This window comes from Jaculus jaculus, chromosome 3 (assembly GCF_020740685.1).
Source record: "Jaculus jaculus isolate mJacJac1 chromosome 3, mJacJac1.mat.Y.cur, whole genome shotgun sequence".
In the NCBI taxonomy this organism is placed as follows: Eukaryota; Metazoa; Chordata; class Mammalia; order Rodentia; family Dipodidae; genus Jaculus; species Jaculus jaculus.
The window spans coordinates 82,426,081-82,444,598 of NC_059104.1; the positions used below are offsets into that span (position 1 = coordinate 82,426,081).

Consider the following 18,518-nt stretch of genomic DNA (forward strand, 5'->3'; position numbering starts at 1 on the left):
TTAATAAGCTAGATTAATAACTTTGTTAATATGTGCAGTGCACATAACATGAGAGGACCCACTAAAAATATTACTGCAGGCAGTGGTCTAGTGTCTGACTTACTGGAGCAAGGAACAGTAAGGCAAGGGAAAGCAGTTCCTGACTTTTAAAGATGGAGAACTACAAAGGAGAATGGAGGAGAAATGAACTAGAGGAGTAAGGTTGGCTTCAAAATCCCTCTGGTCCCATCTTTGGGCTGGTGTAGGAATTGTGTATCCTCTCAGGTCGCAATCGGGTGTGTGTGGGGGCAACTTTTTACAACACTGTCAGTCTCTGTCTTGCTTTAAGCCAGGGCTTCTTAAACTTTTTCCACTCATGACCTTTTTTGCCTGAGAAAATTTTACATAGTCCTAGATATATAGGTTTATCAAATCAAATAAAACAAATCAAAAAATTATTGATAATAAGTTGTAAAGAAATTCATTTTAAAATAATTCTCGGGTGTACCTTTTATTAAAGATGAAAGAAAGAAAAAAAGGAGGACTGGAGACATGGCTTAGCAGTTAAGGCGCTAGCCTGTGAAGCTTAAGAACCCATGTTTATTCTCTCTCCAGATCCTTTGTATATCAACTGCAGAAAGGTGCGGCTATCACAAGGTCGCATATACCCACTAAGTGACACAAGCATATGGAATTCAATTGTAGTGGCTGAGGCCCTGGTGTGCCAATTCTCTCTCTTTCTTGCATGTGTGTGCACTCTAAAAAAAAATGAAAGAAAATTTATAAGCATATAAAACAGATACATGCTGGTTCATTTTTATATGAAGAATTGATTTTTGGATGAGTATTTTGATATCACTCTAAGATGTAGTGCATCTTCAGAGGTTTTCAGAGTTAATCAATATTTTTATTTTATAATTGCAGTGCTGAAACAGTTTTGTATGAAAACATAGTACACAAAAGAGAAAATATATTCAGGGTCATTTTAGAAGTTGTTGGAAACTGCCCTCATCCCAAGGCAATGCCAGGTTATAACTCAAAAGGTGATTTTTTAAATGTAGCTTGCTAATACAGTGTAAATCAAAGATATACTGATTTGATCCATGCTTATGAATATTAGAAGTAGGAATTATTAAGTCTTTGTTTTCTATAATTAAACCATTATGTGTCTGTAAAATCCGAAACCTTTGTATGTACACTAAAATCACTATGATTCATAACAGTCAGATCATCTGGACTCTGAGCCCAGATGTCTCAGGCAGTTTCGTTGCTGTTGCATGCATGTGATGGCATGCTTAGTGCAAAGTGTGCTGTGTAGAGAGCCACGGATGAATCCCGTGATGCTAAGTGGCAAGTTCCATCAGAAAACCTTTGGATTCATCACATTTAATTTTGAATTAGTTTTTCATCATTGCCCATTCAGGAACTTGCCATTGCCAATTTTTTTTGCAATCCCCACATTTAGGGACATGATTCCACAAGAGGTTATGACTTACAGTTTAAGAAGCTGGGCTTTAAAATGGAAATGGAAGACAAAGTTTCCTGTGTCTTGATTGTCTTCAGCTCAGCATGCCATCACATTTGGAGGAATTATATTCTGATTTTCCTCAACATCTACCTATCACATTACATTCTCGAACCCTATACCCTCTGTGCCACTCATAGTCTCTGGCTTACTGTAAAAATAATTTTGTTAGGATTTTCATTCCTAGTACCTAAAATCTGATTGTTTCTGATCCCTACCTTTCTGACCTGTGGTCCTCTTGGCTGACTTGCACAGCACTTTTAAATTTCCTTCTGGCTTTTCTGTTTCCTTGGTCTGAGCATCTTCCATCATTAGACCCTGCCGTGGGGAGAAGTATCTCCTCATTTCATGCACTGTTCTTGGAGATGTTTTACCCCTTGTCTTCAAATAGCATGCCTCTGCCAACTTCCAGACTGATTTCTGATGCCTGACTTTATTTCTGAGTCTCAAACCAGTATATCCAGCTGCAAACATTATGGGGTTTTTAATGGAAATTAGGGAGTAGACATTCAGGGAGATATAATTATGTGTTTTGCAGGAGATTAAGAATGTAGGGAGAGGGAAAGACTCAAGCAGGAAGGTACTAAAGAATCAAGTGCAAGAATAATTAGATGACCAATAAGTGGGACTAGAAACTGGGAGATAATGAGTTGAATTTTCTTCTAGTTTTTAGATTTGTTGCTGTTGTTGCAGTAGCAGCTGTTGTTGTCCCCCCTAACCACCGCCACCACTTTGTGGTTGAAAAATATTGTTTCCTAGTGCTAGCAACCCAAGGGAAGTAGTGAAAAAGACTTTTAAATATAGCAACTTAATGGAAATATTTAAAGATTGTTAATGATCTTAAAATTTAGTTTCAAAGTTTTGAATTTCAAAGTCAACCACAGAGTCTCCATTCTATTTTTATTTATTTATTTATTTTGTGGGGGGTTTTTTGAGGTAGGTTCTCACTCTGGTCCAGTCTGACCTGGAATTAACTATGTAGTCTCAGGGTGGCCTTGAACTCATGCTGCTCCTCCCACCTCTGCCTCCAGAGTGCTGGGATTAAAGACATACACCACCCTGCCTGGCTGAGTATCCGTTCTATATAAGAACAACAAAAAATCTAAAGGGATTGGTACCCAAAAGAGAAATACAGGAATGGAAGGGATAGATATTTGTGAGTTTCAACATTGGTTGTCATGGAATATAAAGACTAGGTACTTGGGAGCATAGGAACTTATTGTCAGAAAATGAAATACTGGAATTTTAACTCTCTGAGACCAAATAGTTCCAATTAAATTGTACTTAGAGTAACAGCAAAACTTAACTTAAAAAAAAAAAAAAAAGCTTTGCTATGCTAACAACCCTAAAGTTTTACTAGCTATGAATTAAACTTTTAAAAAAAGGATATATTATGAAATGTTTGGAATTCAGTGGTAAGCACGTTGAAGTTATGTTGAAATTCCTTTTTAGGTAGTGGCTGGTTGCTTCACAGAGGTTATTGTTAGCATTAGGCATCTTGTTCAGAATAATTTTTTTCTACTGCTTCTTTAACTGAAGCTCAAGACATGGATTTATTGCTTTACCTTTGTACCTAACATGCCTTTTAAGTTATACCAAGGAATTTTTAGTGCACATACTGTTGAAGGCAAACCTGACCCTCTAGAGATTGCATATCCTCAGGTAGATTGCAGCCTATACCCTTCATAAGCGCCCTTTATGATTTCAAAGTTAGAATGCAAGCCATGGTGTGTCAAGCTGAGGAAACCTGATTCTAGAAGCTGCAAGGGGTAGACTGGCACAGGACCAAGTACATAGCTATAAATTACTGGTACACTGGAGTCAGTTATAAAATTGTTGGGAATGTTTAGGGCATTGGTTAAAAGTAGGTATTGTTAAAACTTAAAGTATATAAGTTTACCATAAACAAATTATATCAAAATCCCTTTTGTGATAGTTTTACATTTATGCGATCTTGAGTTTTTATTTCACGGATTTGTATCTAACCACACATAAGCACTACTCTATGTCATGTTTCTATTCTGTGCCCCATTGTGTCACACTGGCACATCAAAACTACCAAGGGTAGGAGAATTTACACCACAAACACTAGGAAGTACAATAAATCAAGGCCTTGTCCCTGCTGGGAGCCAACTGTTAAACATTTGTCAACCTCCCAATATAGTAACCTGTGTAGTTTCTCACCTTAGCTCAAAGCATTGAGGGAACACTACTCCAGGAAAGGCCTTCACTTCTCCCAATGAGGTCCTCACTACTCTGTCACAGCCTTAAATATAAACCATTCTTTTCAGCTGTTTAAATTAAATACCCCTTGACTATTAAGAATGCTGTGGACTTCAGTGAATAAAAGAATGAAGACAAAGTATAGTTAGTGGCTACACTTGAGTTGTAAGAAGGATGATGATAGGCAAAGTTTCTAAGATTTTCTGGGACTTTTCATGTGGTTCAGTGAAACCTTCTAGATATCCAGTCATGCTGCCTGTAATCATGACAGTGAGGGACAGGGCAAGAGCCCAGCAGTCCCTGTAATCCAGTGATGGACAGGACAGGAACCCAGCTGTTCCTGTAATCATGACAGTGAGGGGCAGGGCAGGAGTCCAGCGGTGTCTGTAATCATGACAGTGATGGACAGGGCAGGAGTCCAACAGTTCCTGTAATCATGACAGTGAGGGACAGGTAAGGAGTCCAGCAGTCCCTGCAATCATAACAGTGAGAGGCAGGGCAGGAACACAGCGGTACCTGTAATCATGACAGTGAGGGACAGGGCAGGAGCCCAACAGTTCCTATATTTATGACAGTGAGAGACAGGGAAGGAGCCCAGCAGTCCCTGTAATCATGACAGTGAGGGGGACAGGGCAGGAGCCCAGCAGTTCCTGTATTTATGACAGTGAGAGACAGGGCAGGAGCAGGGCAGGAGCCCAGCAGTCCCTGTAATCCAGTGAGGGACAGGGCAGGAGCTCAGCGGCTCCTGTAATCATGACAGTGATGAACAAGGCAGGAGTCCAGCAGTTCCTGTAATCATGACAGTGATGGACAGGGTAGGGGCCCAGCAGTCCCTGTAATCCAGTGAGGGACAGGGCAGGAGCCCAGCGGTGCCACTAATCATGACAGTGAGGGATAGAGCAGGAGTCCAGCAGTCACTGTAATCATGACAGTGATGAACAAGGCAGGAGTCCAGCAGTCACTGCAATCAGGACAGTGAGGGACAGAGCAGGAGTCCAGCAGCACCTGTAATCATGACAGTGAGAGACAGAGCAGGAGTCCAGTGGTGCCTGTAATCATGACAGTGATGAACAAGGCAGGAGTCCAGCAGTCACTGTAATCAGGACAGTGAGGGACAGGGCAGGAGTCCAGCAGTCACTGTAATCAGGACAGTGAGGGACAATGCAGGAGGCCACCAGATCCTGTGATCATGACAGTGAGGGACGGGGCAGGATCCCAGCAGTTCCTGTAATCATGACAGTGAGGGATAGTGCAGGAGTGCAGGTGTTCCTGAAATGATGAGAGTTAGAGACAGGGCAGGAGCCCAGCAGTCCCTGTAATTATGACAGTGAGGACAGGTCAGAAGCCTAGTAATTCCTGTAATCATGACAGTGAGGGACTGGGCAGGAGTCCAGCGGTCCCTGTATTCATAACAGTGAGGGACAAGGCAGGAGCCCAGCAGTGCCTGTAATCATGACAGTGAGGGACAGGGCAGGATCCCAGCTGTCCCTGCAATCCAGTGAGGGACAGGTCAGAAGCCCAGCGGTTCCTATAATCATGACAGTGAGGGATAGTGCAGGAGTGCAGGTGTTCCTGTAATGAGAGTAAGGGACAGGGCAGGAGCCCAGCAGTCCCTGTAATCATGACTGTGAGAACCAAGGCAGGAGTCCAGCAGTGCCTGTTATCATGACAGTGAGGGACAGAGCGGCAGTCCCTGTAATCATGACAGTAGGGGACAGAGCAGGAGTCCTGTGGTCCCTGTAATTATGACAGTGAGGGACAGGGAAGGAGTCCAGCAGTCCCTGTAATCATGACAACAAAGGACAAGGCACAAGCCCAGTATTACCTGTAATCATGACAGTGAAGGACAGGGAAGGAGCCCAGCGTTTCCTGTAATCATGACAGTGAGGGACAGGGAAGGAGTCCAGCGGTCCCTGTATTCATGACAGTGAGGGACAGGGCAGGATTCCAGCAGCGCCTGTAATCATGACACTGAGGGATAGGGCAGGAGTCCAGCGGTTCCTGTAATCATGACAGTGAGGGACAGGGCAGGAGCCCAGCATTTCTTGTAATCATGACAATGAGGGACAGGGCAGGAGCCCAGTGCTGTGTCTCATGTCCTTATGTTTCACCTAAATGCCAAGTCTAGAAACTGAGTATCTAGTTAAGTAATATTTACCAATATTATACTGTTTAAGGAAGTGTAATGAGAGCAGGCATTGCAGTTGGGTGTTGATTGAAGCTATTGTAGATCTCCACATAATATAAGTAGTATTTTCCTCTTATACCTAAATGTGTAACTAATAAAAGATAAACCTGTAATAAATGTATGTTTTTCATGAAGATGCAGTTGTTATTTGCTGAAAGATACTTGCATTAGGAACTAGACTATGTACTTTTGTATATGCTGTTTAGATATAAGTATTACTATCGTCCTAACATTACAAATTAGAAATTTAAGCCATTTACTCAGAACAAGAGCCTAAGAAATAGATGAGCTAAATTTCAAACTTTGTCTTTTTTTAAAATTGTTATGAGGGCTGGAGAGATGGGTTAGCGGTTAAGCGCTTGCCTGTGAAGCCTAAGGACCTGGGTTCAAGGCTCGGTTCCCCAGGTCCCATGTTAGCCAGATGCACAAGGGGGCGCATGTGTCTGGAGTTCATTTGCAGTGGCTGGAAGCCCTGGCTCGCCCATTCTCTCTCTCTCCCTCTATCTGTCTTTCTCTCTGTGTCTGTCACTCTCAAATAAATAAATAAAAAATGAACAAAAAATATTTTAAAAAATTGTTATGATTATTAACAGCACATTTTATATGGATACATCATGTGTCCATTCCTTCTTGTCTGTCATCCCTGCTCCCATGCATTGGGAACCCACCTCAGTGGGTTTTGCAACTTCACTGTTGCAGTCAGGTTCCCATTGGTGACAAAAATCCCCCACCCAAGGGCAGCTTATGAGAAAAACAAAGTATTAATTTTGGCTTACAGATTCAAGGGGATGCTTCATGATGGCAAGGGAAAATAATGGCATGAGCAGAGCATGGACATCACCTACTGGCCAACATCAGGTGGACAATAGCAATAAGAGAGTGTGTAAAACACTGGCAAAGAGAAACTGGATATAATGGCTATACGCCCACCCCCAACAATACACTGCCTCTAGGAGGCCTTAATTCCCAAATCACCATCAGCTGGGAACCCAACATACAACACTTAAGTTTATGGGGGGCACCTGAATCAAACCAAAACATTCCGTCCCTGGCCTCCATAAACTGATAACCATCTATGATGCAAAATGCAATGTATTCAGTCCAACTTTAAAAGTCCCCATAGTTTCTATCAATCCTAATAATGTTCAAATATTCCCAGAGCTCGAAATCTTTTAACTGAGCCATAATACCAAAAGAACCAAAACACTCCATAATGACACAGAATAAACATTGACACTGCAAAAGATGGCATTGGGCAGAGCAAAGAAATAGTCAATCAATACAAGATTTAAACAGGGTTAACATCAAACTCTGTAGCTCCAAGTCTAACAACTCTAGTCAGTGACAAATCCCCAAGTCCAATAATTCTAACCAGCAACAAGTCTCTGGAGTTCCAATTCTGCCCCTTCAGAAAGGCTACTCACAGTCCTGGAAAACTTCATCTGGGGCTGGCAGCTCTCCTTAGCAGCCATCTCGTGGTTCTGAGATTTCCACTGGGTTTCCACTGCAACCCACAGTCCATCCTAATGGCTCCATTGGGTCTCCATGCATGCATCCAGCAAACCTGTTTCACAATGCCCATGGCCACTTTCAAAACACAGGGCTGTGTTGCAAATTCAATGACCCTCTCTTTTCTGCATTTCTTACACTTCACAATACCAGGTGGGGTGCCAATTTGTAAATGTGTGTGTGTGTGGGGGGGGGATAAAGCAGACTTTCAAGAACAGGGCACTCGGTTAGCATTCAGTCCCCTTCAAAAGACTGCAATCTCAGCCAGGCGTGGTGGTGCATGCCTTTAATCCCAGCACTCAGGAGGCAGAGGCAGGAGAATTGCTGTGAGTTCAAGGCCACCCTGAGACTCCATAATGAATTCCAGGTCAGCCTGGATAGAGTTAGACCCTACCTTGAAAAATAACAACAACAAAAAAGCCCCCCAAAAACAAAAGACTGCAGTCTTTCTGTTCGCCCAATGCAGGTCAAATGGCCCAATCTCAGTGGTTATAATCTCTCATATAATTATAGCTGAATAGGCAGCAGTTTTGGCCCAAATATTTCATTTTTTTTTTCTGTGTCATATCCCTCTCATCACCCCAGTCCATTTCTATGCAAAGCAACTCTGCAGAAGTTCTCAGGACAAGGGTATAACAGCAAGCCTATGACACAAACTGCTTCTAACCCAATCCAGACAAAGCTCTTTCTCATACTCACAAGTCAAACCTCACAGTCGATAGTTCTTATTAATACAGTTCTTATTACTATATTCAGGTCTTTCAATTCTGACCATAATAGTCCATCAAGCTGTACTTACAGCACTACAAGGCATCACTTGGCCAAGGCTTCAAATCCTTCCACATTCCTCTTGAAAACTCCAAAAGACCAAAGCCACACTGCCATGGGTGTAGCAGGAACCCCACTTCTGCTACCAACTTTACTGTTGCAGTCAGGTTCGCATTGCTGGCAGAAATCACCCAACCAAGAGTAGCTTGTGGGAAAACAGGGTTTATTTTGGCTTACAAGCTTGAGGGGAAGCTCCATGATGGCAGGGGAAAATGGCATGAGCAGCAGGTAGACATCATTTCCTCACCAGTATCAGATGGACAACAGCAACTAGGAGAGTGTGCCAAACACTGGAAAGAGGAAGCTAGTTATAACACCCATAAGCCCACCCCAAACAATTCACTGTCTCCAGGAGACATTAATTCCCAAATATCCATCAGCTTGGACCCAGCATTTAGAACATCTAAGTTTATGGGGGGCACCTGAATCAAACCACCACAGTAGGGTTACAAGTATGCTACATGGGGTTGTAAGTTATATATCTTGGGAGCAGCAATCAGTGACTTGGGGAGAGGCAATGCCCCTGGGCATGATGTCTCAACCTGTGGCTCTTACAATATTGCTACCCCCTCTTCTGTAAAATTCCATGAGCCATGGTGGGTGAGTTTTAAGTCTACTTTGGTGGTGATCTCTTAAGAGCCTCTGGATTTCTGCTTTGGCAAGTGTTGAGTATCTTCAGGGTCTGTCTCCTTCACCCTGGTGCTGATTATCAGGTCACCACAGAAGCAGAACTTGCGTTCATCTTCCCCGTTCCTGTGGTTTCAGCTTTGGCTTGGCTGAAGTGTGAAAGGTAGTTTATCTTCTAGGATCTTGGTACCTTCTGAAAAAGAAAAACATACTCTGTAATGGAGAGTGAAGTCAGCATAGTTTAAATCTGATAAGCATTATGAATTTAGGGAGATTTTGATGTCTGTAACCCCTCTTTTAGCCAAAGACAAGTAAGAGCTTGATAATGGAGAGCATAATCTTTGTCTCTATAGAATTCTGATTTGGTTCCTAACCCCAGATATGGGTTCCTTTACACTTAGTGCATTTATTAGCCAATCAGAAAGCTATTGGTTATCTACTGAGGATGTGTGCCACTATTACACTGTACATCCTATCAGGGTGTTTGTTCTGAGTAGCTTAGATCTCTGGTTGCTTTGACATTGTTGGCCACTTTCTACCAGTAGCTCATGTAGTGCTTTCCAGCACTAGACAGGCTAACTGCCTGGGGACTGGCTCTCTTCTGGATTCCAGACAGGTTTCCATGCTCTGTGTTGGCAGCATGTGACATCTTCAGCAATAGGGTCTTATCTTTTGCCTCAAGCAAAAAACTCAAGTGCTTTGACAGAAACCTGTCTTGTGGGGACCTTGAAGTCTTCTCCAGTCAACAGCTCATTATGTGTAAAGATGGACTTCTGGTACTTGGAGTTATAGGCCAGAGACTCACCCCCCTGCCCCCCCCCCCCTAAAAAAATGCTTAGGCTTCCTTTCAGGTGCTCCTCCCTTTCTCCTTTTTAGAGTTGTATCTTTTAGTCTATCTACCAGCTCATTTTGGATTCATGTTTGTGTTTGTTTCTCCCTACCCTCCCTCTCCCCTCCTTCCAAACCCTTCCATCCCTGTTGTATGGGCCTTGAGTTGCCTATCTGGCATGTCAGCAACTCAAGCTGGTCCAGGTTATGAACTGTAGATAAGTGAGAATATGCTGTATTTGTCTTTCTGTGATTGTGTGTGTTTGGTGAGGATAATCTCTTCCAGTCTTTTGCCAATTTTTCTACAGATTACATTGTATTGTTTTTTTCTTCCTGTTGTGTAGAATTCTGTTGTGTAAATGTACCACATCTTGGTTATCCATTCAATGATGGGCACCTGGGTTGATTCCAGTTCTTAGCTATGATGAGTTGAGTAGCTATAAACATGACTGAGCAAATATATATATATTTATATATATATATAGTGATGCACATACCATTGTTGTTAGCTTTTTTTTTATGATTACCATCCTTACTGGAGTAAGGTGGATTCTCATGATTGTTTTTATTTGCATTTCCCTAATATTTAGGAATGATGAACATTTTCTTAAGTGTGTGTTAGCCATTTATATTTCTTCCTCTGACAACTTCCTATTCAGCCCCATTTTTTGAATGGTTTTTTGATTATGTGTGTGTGTGTGTGTGTGTGTGTGTGTATGTATGTGTGTGTATGTATATATATATATATATAATTTTGCTTATTTGACAGAGAGAGAGAGAATGGGTGCACCAGGGCCTCAAGCCACTGCAAACAAATTCCAGTCGTGTGCACCCCGTTGTGCATCTGGCTAATTTGGGTCCTGGGGAATCGAACCTGGGATGTTTGTTTTTTTTATTGTTTAGGTTTTGAGTTCTTCATAGATTATAGATATGAGGCTTCACATGAAGTTTTACATCATTTTTTTCTATCTCTGTGAAAAATGATACTAGCATTTTTATTGGTATTTTTGTTAAATCTGTATATTGCTTTTTGTAGAATTGCCATTTGTGGAATATTAATTCTATCTTGCCCTTTCTGTGTGACAAGTTGCAGATACTCATAAATTGAAATGAATTAGGATTTAATGGAAAAATGACAGCTTAAAACGTCGATTGCACAAATGTAGTAGAAGCTATTATATCCTGTTCACTTGGTGGAGGATCTAGAGCCCTTGAGGACTTTAGGAGCCAATAAATTGGGATAATAACATAACATTGGACAAATGATTACTATATGAATTCTACTTAAACTGGTCTGTTTAATTCTCATCTACATTTTTATGAGATAGCTATTATCATTATCATGTTTAGGTAGAGAAATTTCCTCATGGAGAGGCTGAAGTATGTGCTCAGCCCAGTGAGTGGCAGGGTTAGAATTGGTCAAGGTCTCTTACTCTGTAACCAGTCTGCCACATAGCCTCCTGTAGAAGTTGTGCAAGAAAAATTTGAGGATTTTTCAAGTTGATTCTTTGATATTTCCACCCACTTGTTCAATGAAATAAGAAACTGAGTAGATATGTTATAGAATTTCACTAATAAAATAAATATTTAATGCAGCATTTTTGGAAAACACAGCCTTAATCCCAAATTCAAATGTTTTTGTTTTGTTTTTCGAGGTAGGGTTTCACTCTAGCTCAGGCTGACCTGGAATTCACTATGTAGTCTCAGGGTGGCCTCAAACTCGTAGCAATGCTCCTACCTCTGCCTACTAAGTGCTGGGATTAAAGGCATATACCACCACACCCAGCCCAAATTCAATTTTTTTTTAAGGTTTTATTACTTATTTATTTGAAAGAGAGAGAAAGAGGCAGATAGAGAGTGGATGGCCATGCCAGGGCCTCTAGCCACTGCAAATGAACTTCAGATGCATGTGTCACCTTGTGCATCTGGCTGATTGGGTCTGGAAGAATTGAACCTGGGTCCTTTGGCTTTGCAGGTAAGTGCCTTAACTGCTAAGCCATCTCTCCTGCCCCAAATTCAAATATTTTAGACAAAACTGATAATTTGTTAGTAACTATTTTGAGCTTATAATAACTGGTTATGTCTTTATAATTTTATGAAGTACCATAGAATATTGATCCAGAAATTAGAATACAAATGCAGCATATGAGTATGTGAAAATAATCCCCCACAGATGGGATTGCACAGCTCAGAACATCATAGTGAGTCACAGTCTTGGAAGCTGATCCATTCTTCCCCAGAGTCTGTCAACAGAGGGAGATGCAGCGTGATGTTCCATGTTTCAGCTTCACATCTGCTGCAGTGATGCCCATTTATATCCCTAGCTGAGGAAACTTCGATAAACATTGGTAAAGATTTTTTTCCCAGAGTGTTTATCTCTGTATTTGTTCTGTTGGCCATACAGTCTGTGTTTTTTTGATGAAGCCTATTAGTCTTTTTCCTAAAGCCATGCAGCAGTTCTGCTGTAGGGCAGTGAATTGTGAAATTCATAGTCATTGTTGCCACTGGACACAGGGCCATTTTTTTCCTGCTTTCTTGCACAGCCTGCACTGTTGGGCACAGGGGCCATTTTCTTTCTTCCTGCTTTGCTATAAAATCTGTACCACTGGCGGCTTAGCAGAAGGCAATATTATAATTTTTATGTGAGTCATTATTATAAAAATTTATTTTAATCACATTTTTCATGAAGCCTGAAGGGTGATAAAGAGGACATTCATAAAACAATTTAAAATGTTGTTTAGTATAATTTTTTAAAAAGTCAGAAAATACCATAAACATAGTTCATAAAAGAAATAACAACAAACTAAACTGAGATTTCATCATGGTGAGTTATTAGCTAGTAATACCGTATACCCTACTGCATACCCAGCTCATGGTCACTAGATGTTCTGATTGGCATAAAAGAAGTATGGAGAATTAGAAACCCAAACTAAGAAAGCAAACTTAGATATTTGGACAGAAAACCCCACATGGCTCCATATACTCATAGCAACAGCTTGTTATATTGTTTGTGTAACTGGATCTGGTACTGGGAGTCTTAGAGGAATGGAATCATTTGGGAAGGACTGTGTAATACATTACTGGAACTGAGCTGGCTGGCAGTGTTTACACAATGGTCTGTTTGCTGGTTTGGAATACTCTCTTTGTTGCTTTTCTTTAGGTGGGACTCTTCCCTGGTCATTGTGTCGAGTTAATTAACCAGAAAGTTCCCCAGTCAGTGACCAACTCAGCGCCAAAACCAGGTGAGTGTGTGTCCTCCTATGAGTGTGGCTTTGTCATCCAATTGCAGATACAGATGTTCTTCTCCAGCCCAACACATTGTTTGTTTTGCTGTCCTTTGCTCTTATTTACATGTTTGTTCTTAATTTTCTATGGTTTAGATTTTGAAATGCCTCCTTATGTCTCTGTTAATCATGTCACAAAGGTTTACATACATTGAAATTTTTAGACAATTTAAAAGAATTATGTGCTGTTAAATTTTTTCATTATTTGCTTTTATAATTACATAATAGGAAGTTAGCTATTAATGAATAAAATGGTTAAAAATAAGCTTGAAGAGGTAACATGGGAAGCCAGCTATGGTGGCTAAGACCTATTATTCTAGCACTTGAGAGGTAGAAGCAGGAAGAGCAGAAAATCAGGAGTTCAAGGCCAGCTTCTGCTATCTAGTAAGTTCAGGGTCAGCCTGGGTTATATAAACCCTGTTAAAGCAGACACACACACAAATCTGACAGAATGATTAGTTGGGAATTAAAAGTTGAAGGGAATGTATTTTTATCAGTGACTGTTAATATGAAAATGACTTTGAACATTTATTACTTAATTTATGTATAGTAATATATGAATAGGTAAGCATTCCTTTCAAATAAATAAAGCAGTTACTGAGGATTTAAAAAGTCAAGGAAATTGAAATTTTTGTATTTATTTTGGTTTGATATTGGCAGCATCCTACAGATGCTAGTTTTTAGGATGTTTGATTTACTGTAAATTTCTATTTTGGTTGTTTTTCATAAGACGTGGTCTTGTTTTGTAACCTGACCAGCCTCAAACTTGTGATCCTCCTGCATCTGTCACCTGAGTGTTGGGATTACTTGGGTGAACTACATGCCTTCATAAATTTTTAAAAATATTTTTATTTATTTGCAAGCAGAGAGGAAGAGAGAGAATGGTTGTGCCAGGGCATCTAGACTCTGCAAACGAACTCAAAACTACATCAGAATTTATGTGGATACTGGGGAATTGAACCTGGGTCATTAGGCTTTGCAGGCAAATGCCTTAACCATTAAGCTATATCTCTGGCCCATAAAATCTTTTAAGGAAAATAAAAACAGGGTAGCTTTAGAGGAAAAAAGTAATGAAAGATTATTTTTCCTAATTATTTTACATTTCTTCTCGTTTTTCCTAATAAATAGAGGCAGAAAAATTCCTGGGCCCCAAAATTCACTTAAACTGCTTTATCTAAAGTATCTTAAATTTTAGCACTTGTATATAAGTACTAAGGATAAAAAAAGCTATTCTTTCCTTATTGAATATTTTCCTACTTCTTCTCACAAGCATACACCAGGTAGTTCTTGTGGGAAGTACACAGGCCAAGGTGGAGTGTGAACCTCTTCCAAAGAATCTTTCTTCACAGGAGGATAGGGAATCCTTCCACTTTCTCTCACAGTGGTTTATTTACATTCTAGAGAACCTAATTGTGTTGCTCAGTAAAGAAAATAAAGAAAAAATAGTGCTGTTTGTACTATTGGCGGCAGGATTCTCAGTTATTTCTAAGCAATTTTACCTTTAGGCAAACTGAATGAAAGATGTTCTAGGGCTAGGGATGGCATAGCAGTTAAGTTTGCCTGCAAAGCCAAGGGAACCAGGTTCTATTCCCCAGGAACCACGTTAGCCAGATGCACAAGGGGGTGCATGCGTCTGGAGTTCATTTGCAGTGGCTGGAGGCCCTGGTGCACCTATTCATTCTCTCTCTCTCTCTCTCCCTCTTTCTCTGTCAAATAAATAAATAAAAATAAAATACTTTAAAAAATGTAGGGTAATCTGTCTTTAAAAACAGTTTTAAAAAAGATGTTCTGTATGGATATTTGGTCGACAAATATTTATTAGTAATTGTAATGATTATAACTTTTTGGTTATAGCATTACATTAGTCTTGTAAAAACCATAATTCATATACCATTTTAAGATACATAATTCAATAGGTTTTTTCATATTCACCATTGTAAAACTACTATCATAGTTAATGGTAGAACATCTACATTATTCCCAGGGGTTATCCTTGTACATTAGCAGCTGTTTGACATCTTGTTCCCATCCCAATTTGCTCCCTGTCTCTGTAGTTTTACCTGTTTAGGACATTTCATATACGGGAATCATACCACAGCTAGAATTTTTCAATGGGATTCTTTGACTTAGCAGAATGTTTTCAGGGGTTTTGATGATATAATATGTATTAATGTATAAGTTTCCAAAATAACTGACACACACACACACACATATGTGTCATATTTTATTTGCCTGTTCATGTGGGCTGTTATATTTTTATCTGCTATAAATATTCATGTTCAGATTTTTTTTTTTTGAGGTAGGGTCTTGCTCTAGAACAGGCTGACCTGGAATTCACTATGTAGCCTTAGGATGGCATCCTACCTCTGCCTCCCAAGTGTTGGGATTAAAGGTATGTGCCTCCATGCCCATCATGTATAGATATTTTTCCTTCTTTTTTTCATTGACAACTTCCATGATTGTAAACAAAATCCCATGGTAACTCCCTCCCTCCCCCATTTTCCCCTTCGAAACTTGACTCTTCATTATATCTCCTCCCCCTCCTAATCAGTCTTTGTTTTATTTTGATGTCATGATCTTTTCCTCTTATTATGATGTTCTTGTGTAGCTAGTGTCAGGCACTTTGAGGTCATGTATATCCAGGCCATTTTGTGTCTGGATGAGCAAGTTTTAAGGAGTCCTACCCATCCTTTGGCTTTTAGATTCATTCTGCCATCTCTTCCACAATGGACCCTGAACATGTACAGATTTTTGAGTGGTATGTTTTTAATCTATCTTAGGTACATGGGTAGGAGGTGGAATTGCTACACTGTGTTTAACCTTTTGAGGAACTGTCAGTTGTACCATTTTACTGTCCTGTCAGCTATACATAAGCGTTCTAGTTACTCTCTATTCTTGCCAACATATTATTGCTTGGATTATTGCCGTGTTTTCATATTTGAAATAGTATTTCATTGTAGCTCATTTATATATCCTTTTGGGTAATTACATTGGGAATATTTTTACTTATTGGCCATTTGTTGGGGAGGAAACAGATCTCTTGTTCATTTCTTAATTGGAAAATCTTCTTTAGTTATTAAGTTGTATGCCTTATATATTTTAGATACAACCCTTTATTAGAGACTATTGACTTAAAAATATTTTCTCCCATTGGAGGGTTTGGTATTTTTACTTTCTTGATCATCTCCGCTGAAGTATTAATGTCTAATGTACTTTTTTATTTTGTCACATACATTTTTGATATCTTTTAAGAAGACTTTGATTAACCCAGTCATAAAAATTTATTTCTGTATTTTCTCTTTCTGAATGCTTAATTTAAGATTTTACTTCTTAGTCTGTCACTCAGTTTTGAGTCAACTTTTTTAAAATATATTTTTATTGACAACTTCTATACTTACAGACAATGAACCATGTGCTCTCTCTCATATCCCCTCTCTCTCTCCATTAGTCTCTCTTTTACTTTGATGTCATCATCTTTTTCTCCTATTATGAAGGTCTTGTGTAGGCACTGCGAGGTCACAGATATCCAGGCCAAAATCTGTCCGGACAGTTGTATGTAAGATGTGGTGTCCTTCCTTTGGCTCTTGCCACTATTGCAGTTGTTCAGTCATTTCGCCTGTCTGGCCAAACTTGAGGTTTCCAGTGTCCACTGTTTTCAACACTGATGACTTCTGTCTCCCATAAGACTATATACAGTGTAGCTTTTTCCAGCTTTCAGTTGGCTGGGCTATAGGGAGAAGATTTTCTGCTCAGCACCAACTTGATTTCTCAGTGATTTTTGCCACTCAGGCCATGTGAAGTCTTCAGCAACAGGGTCTTACCATGTATTTTTCATGGGGAAACAAGGGCCATGGCAATAGACTGTAATGTTTTGGAGGCAACAAGGACCTCCCTGGCCAATGACTCACTAGAAAGTATCCCATCCCAGGCAATTAAAATTTTCTAGTAACAATCTATGGCTTCTGGATGTGCCATTATTTAAGAAAATAGATTTTCATATATCTTATTCAAAATATCTTGAATTTTGTTTGACACCCCCTGCCCTTCTTTTATATAATCTCTTCCCCTAACCTTTCTTAGGCCTTTCCCCTCCCTGTTATCTGTTCTTCTACTTACATATATACAATACCATCCTCTTAAGACCTTGCCTCCCTTACAGCCTTTTTATACCTTATGGGCCTCTGCTACTTATTTTTAGTTCCAGATCACAGACAAGTCTATACATTTGCAGCTAAGATCCACATGTAAGAGAGAACACATGACATTTGGCTTTCTGGGCCTGGGTTACCTCAATTAGGATAATCCTTTCCAGATCCATCCATTTCCCTGCAAATTTCATAATTCCTTTTTTCTGTACCACTGAATAGAACTCCATTGTGTAGATATACCACATCTTTGTTATCCATTCATCTGTGGATGGACATCTAGTCTGGTTCCATTTTCTAGCTATTGTGAATAGAGCAGCAATAAACATGGTTGTGCAAATATTTCTAAGGTAGTAAGAAGAGTCATTAGGATATATGCCTAGGAGTGCTATAGCTGGATCATATGGCAAATCTCTTTTTACTGTCTCAAGAACCTCCACACTGATTTCCACAATGGCTGTACCAGATTACATTCCCATTAACAGTGCAGAAAGGGTTCTCCTTTTACCAAATCCTCACCAACATTTATTGTCATTTGTTTTCTTGATGATAGACATCCTGACAGGAGAGAGATGTGATCTGAAGGTAGTTTTAACTTGCATGTCCCTGATGGCTAAGGATATAGAACACTTTTTAAGATGTTTGTATGCCATCTGTATTTTTTCTGGTGAGAACAATCTGTTTAGTTCCTTAGCCCATTTTTTGATTGGATTGTTTGATTTCTTATTGTTCTTTTTTTTAGTTCTTTGTATATTCTGGATATTAATCCTCTGTCAGATGTGTAGCTGGCAAAGATTTTCTCCCATTCTGTAGGTTGTCTCTTTGCTCTATTCACAGTGTCCTTTGCTGTACAAAAGCTTTGTAATTTCATGATATCTTAGTAGTTGATTACTGGTTTTATTTTCTGAGAAATTAGGGTTTTATTCAGAAAGTCATTACCTATGCTAGTATGTTGAAGGGTTCCTCCTAACTTTTCCTGTAGCAATTTCAGAGTATCAGGTCTGATATTAAGGTCCCTGATCCACTTGGATTTGATTCTTATACATCAAGAAGGACAAGGATCTATTTTCATCTTTCTACATGTAGATATCCAGTTTTCCCAGCACCACTTGTTGAAGAGGCTGTCTTTTCTCCAATGAATATTTTTGGCATTTGAAACAACTTTTTTTATGTATAGGCTGAGCCAGGGATTTAGTTGTGCTGGCCAAAACGACAAAACTTTTTTTTTTTTTTTTTTTTTTTTTTTTTTTGGTTTTTCGAGGTAGGGTCTCACTCTAGCCCAGGCTGACCTGAAATTCACTATGGAGTTTCAGGGTGGCCTTGAACTCACAGCAATCCTCCTACCTCTGCCTCCCGAGTGCTAGGATTAAAGGCATGTGCCA

At 39.8% G+C, this 18,518-nt stretch overlaps 1 protein-coding gene across 3 annotated transcripts in view; it reads left to right on the plus strand.

The window, feature by feature from the left end:
- Nucleotides 1–18,518, plus strand: part of Arhgap32 (Rho GTPase activating protein 32) — a 340,655-nt gene that overhangs the window by 230,931 nt on the left and 91,206 nt on the right. For all 3 annotated transcript variants that reach the window (XM_045146281.1, XM_045146280.1, XM_004665482.3), the window contains one exon: nt 12,868–12,949. In XM_045146281.1, the coding sequence (XP_045002216.1) occupies nt 12,868–12,949 (82 nt within the window). The remainder of the gene's footprint in view (nt 1–12,867; nt 12,950–18,518) is intronic.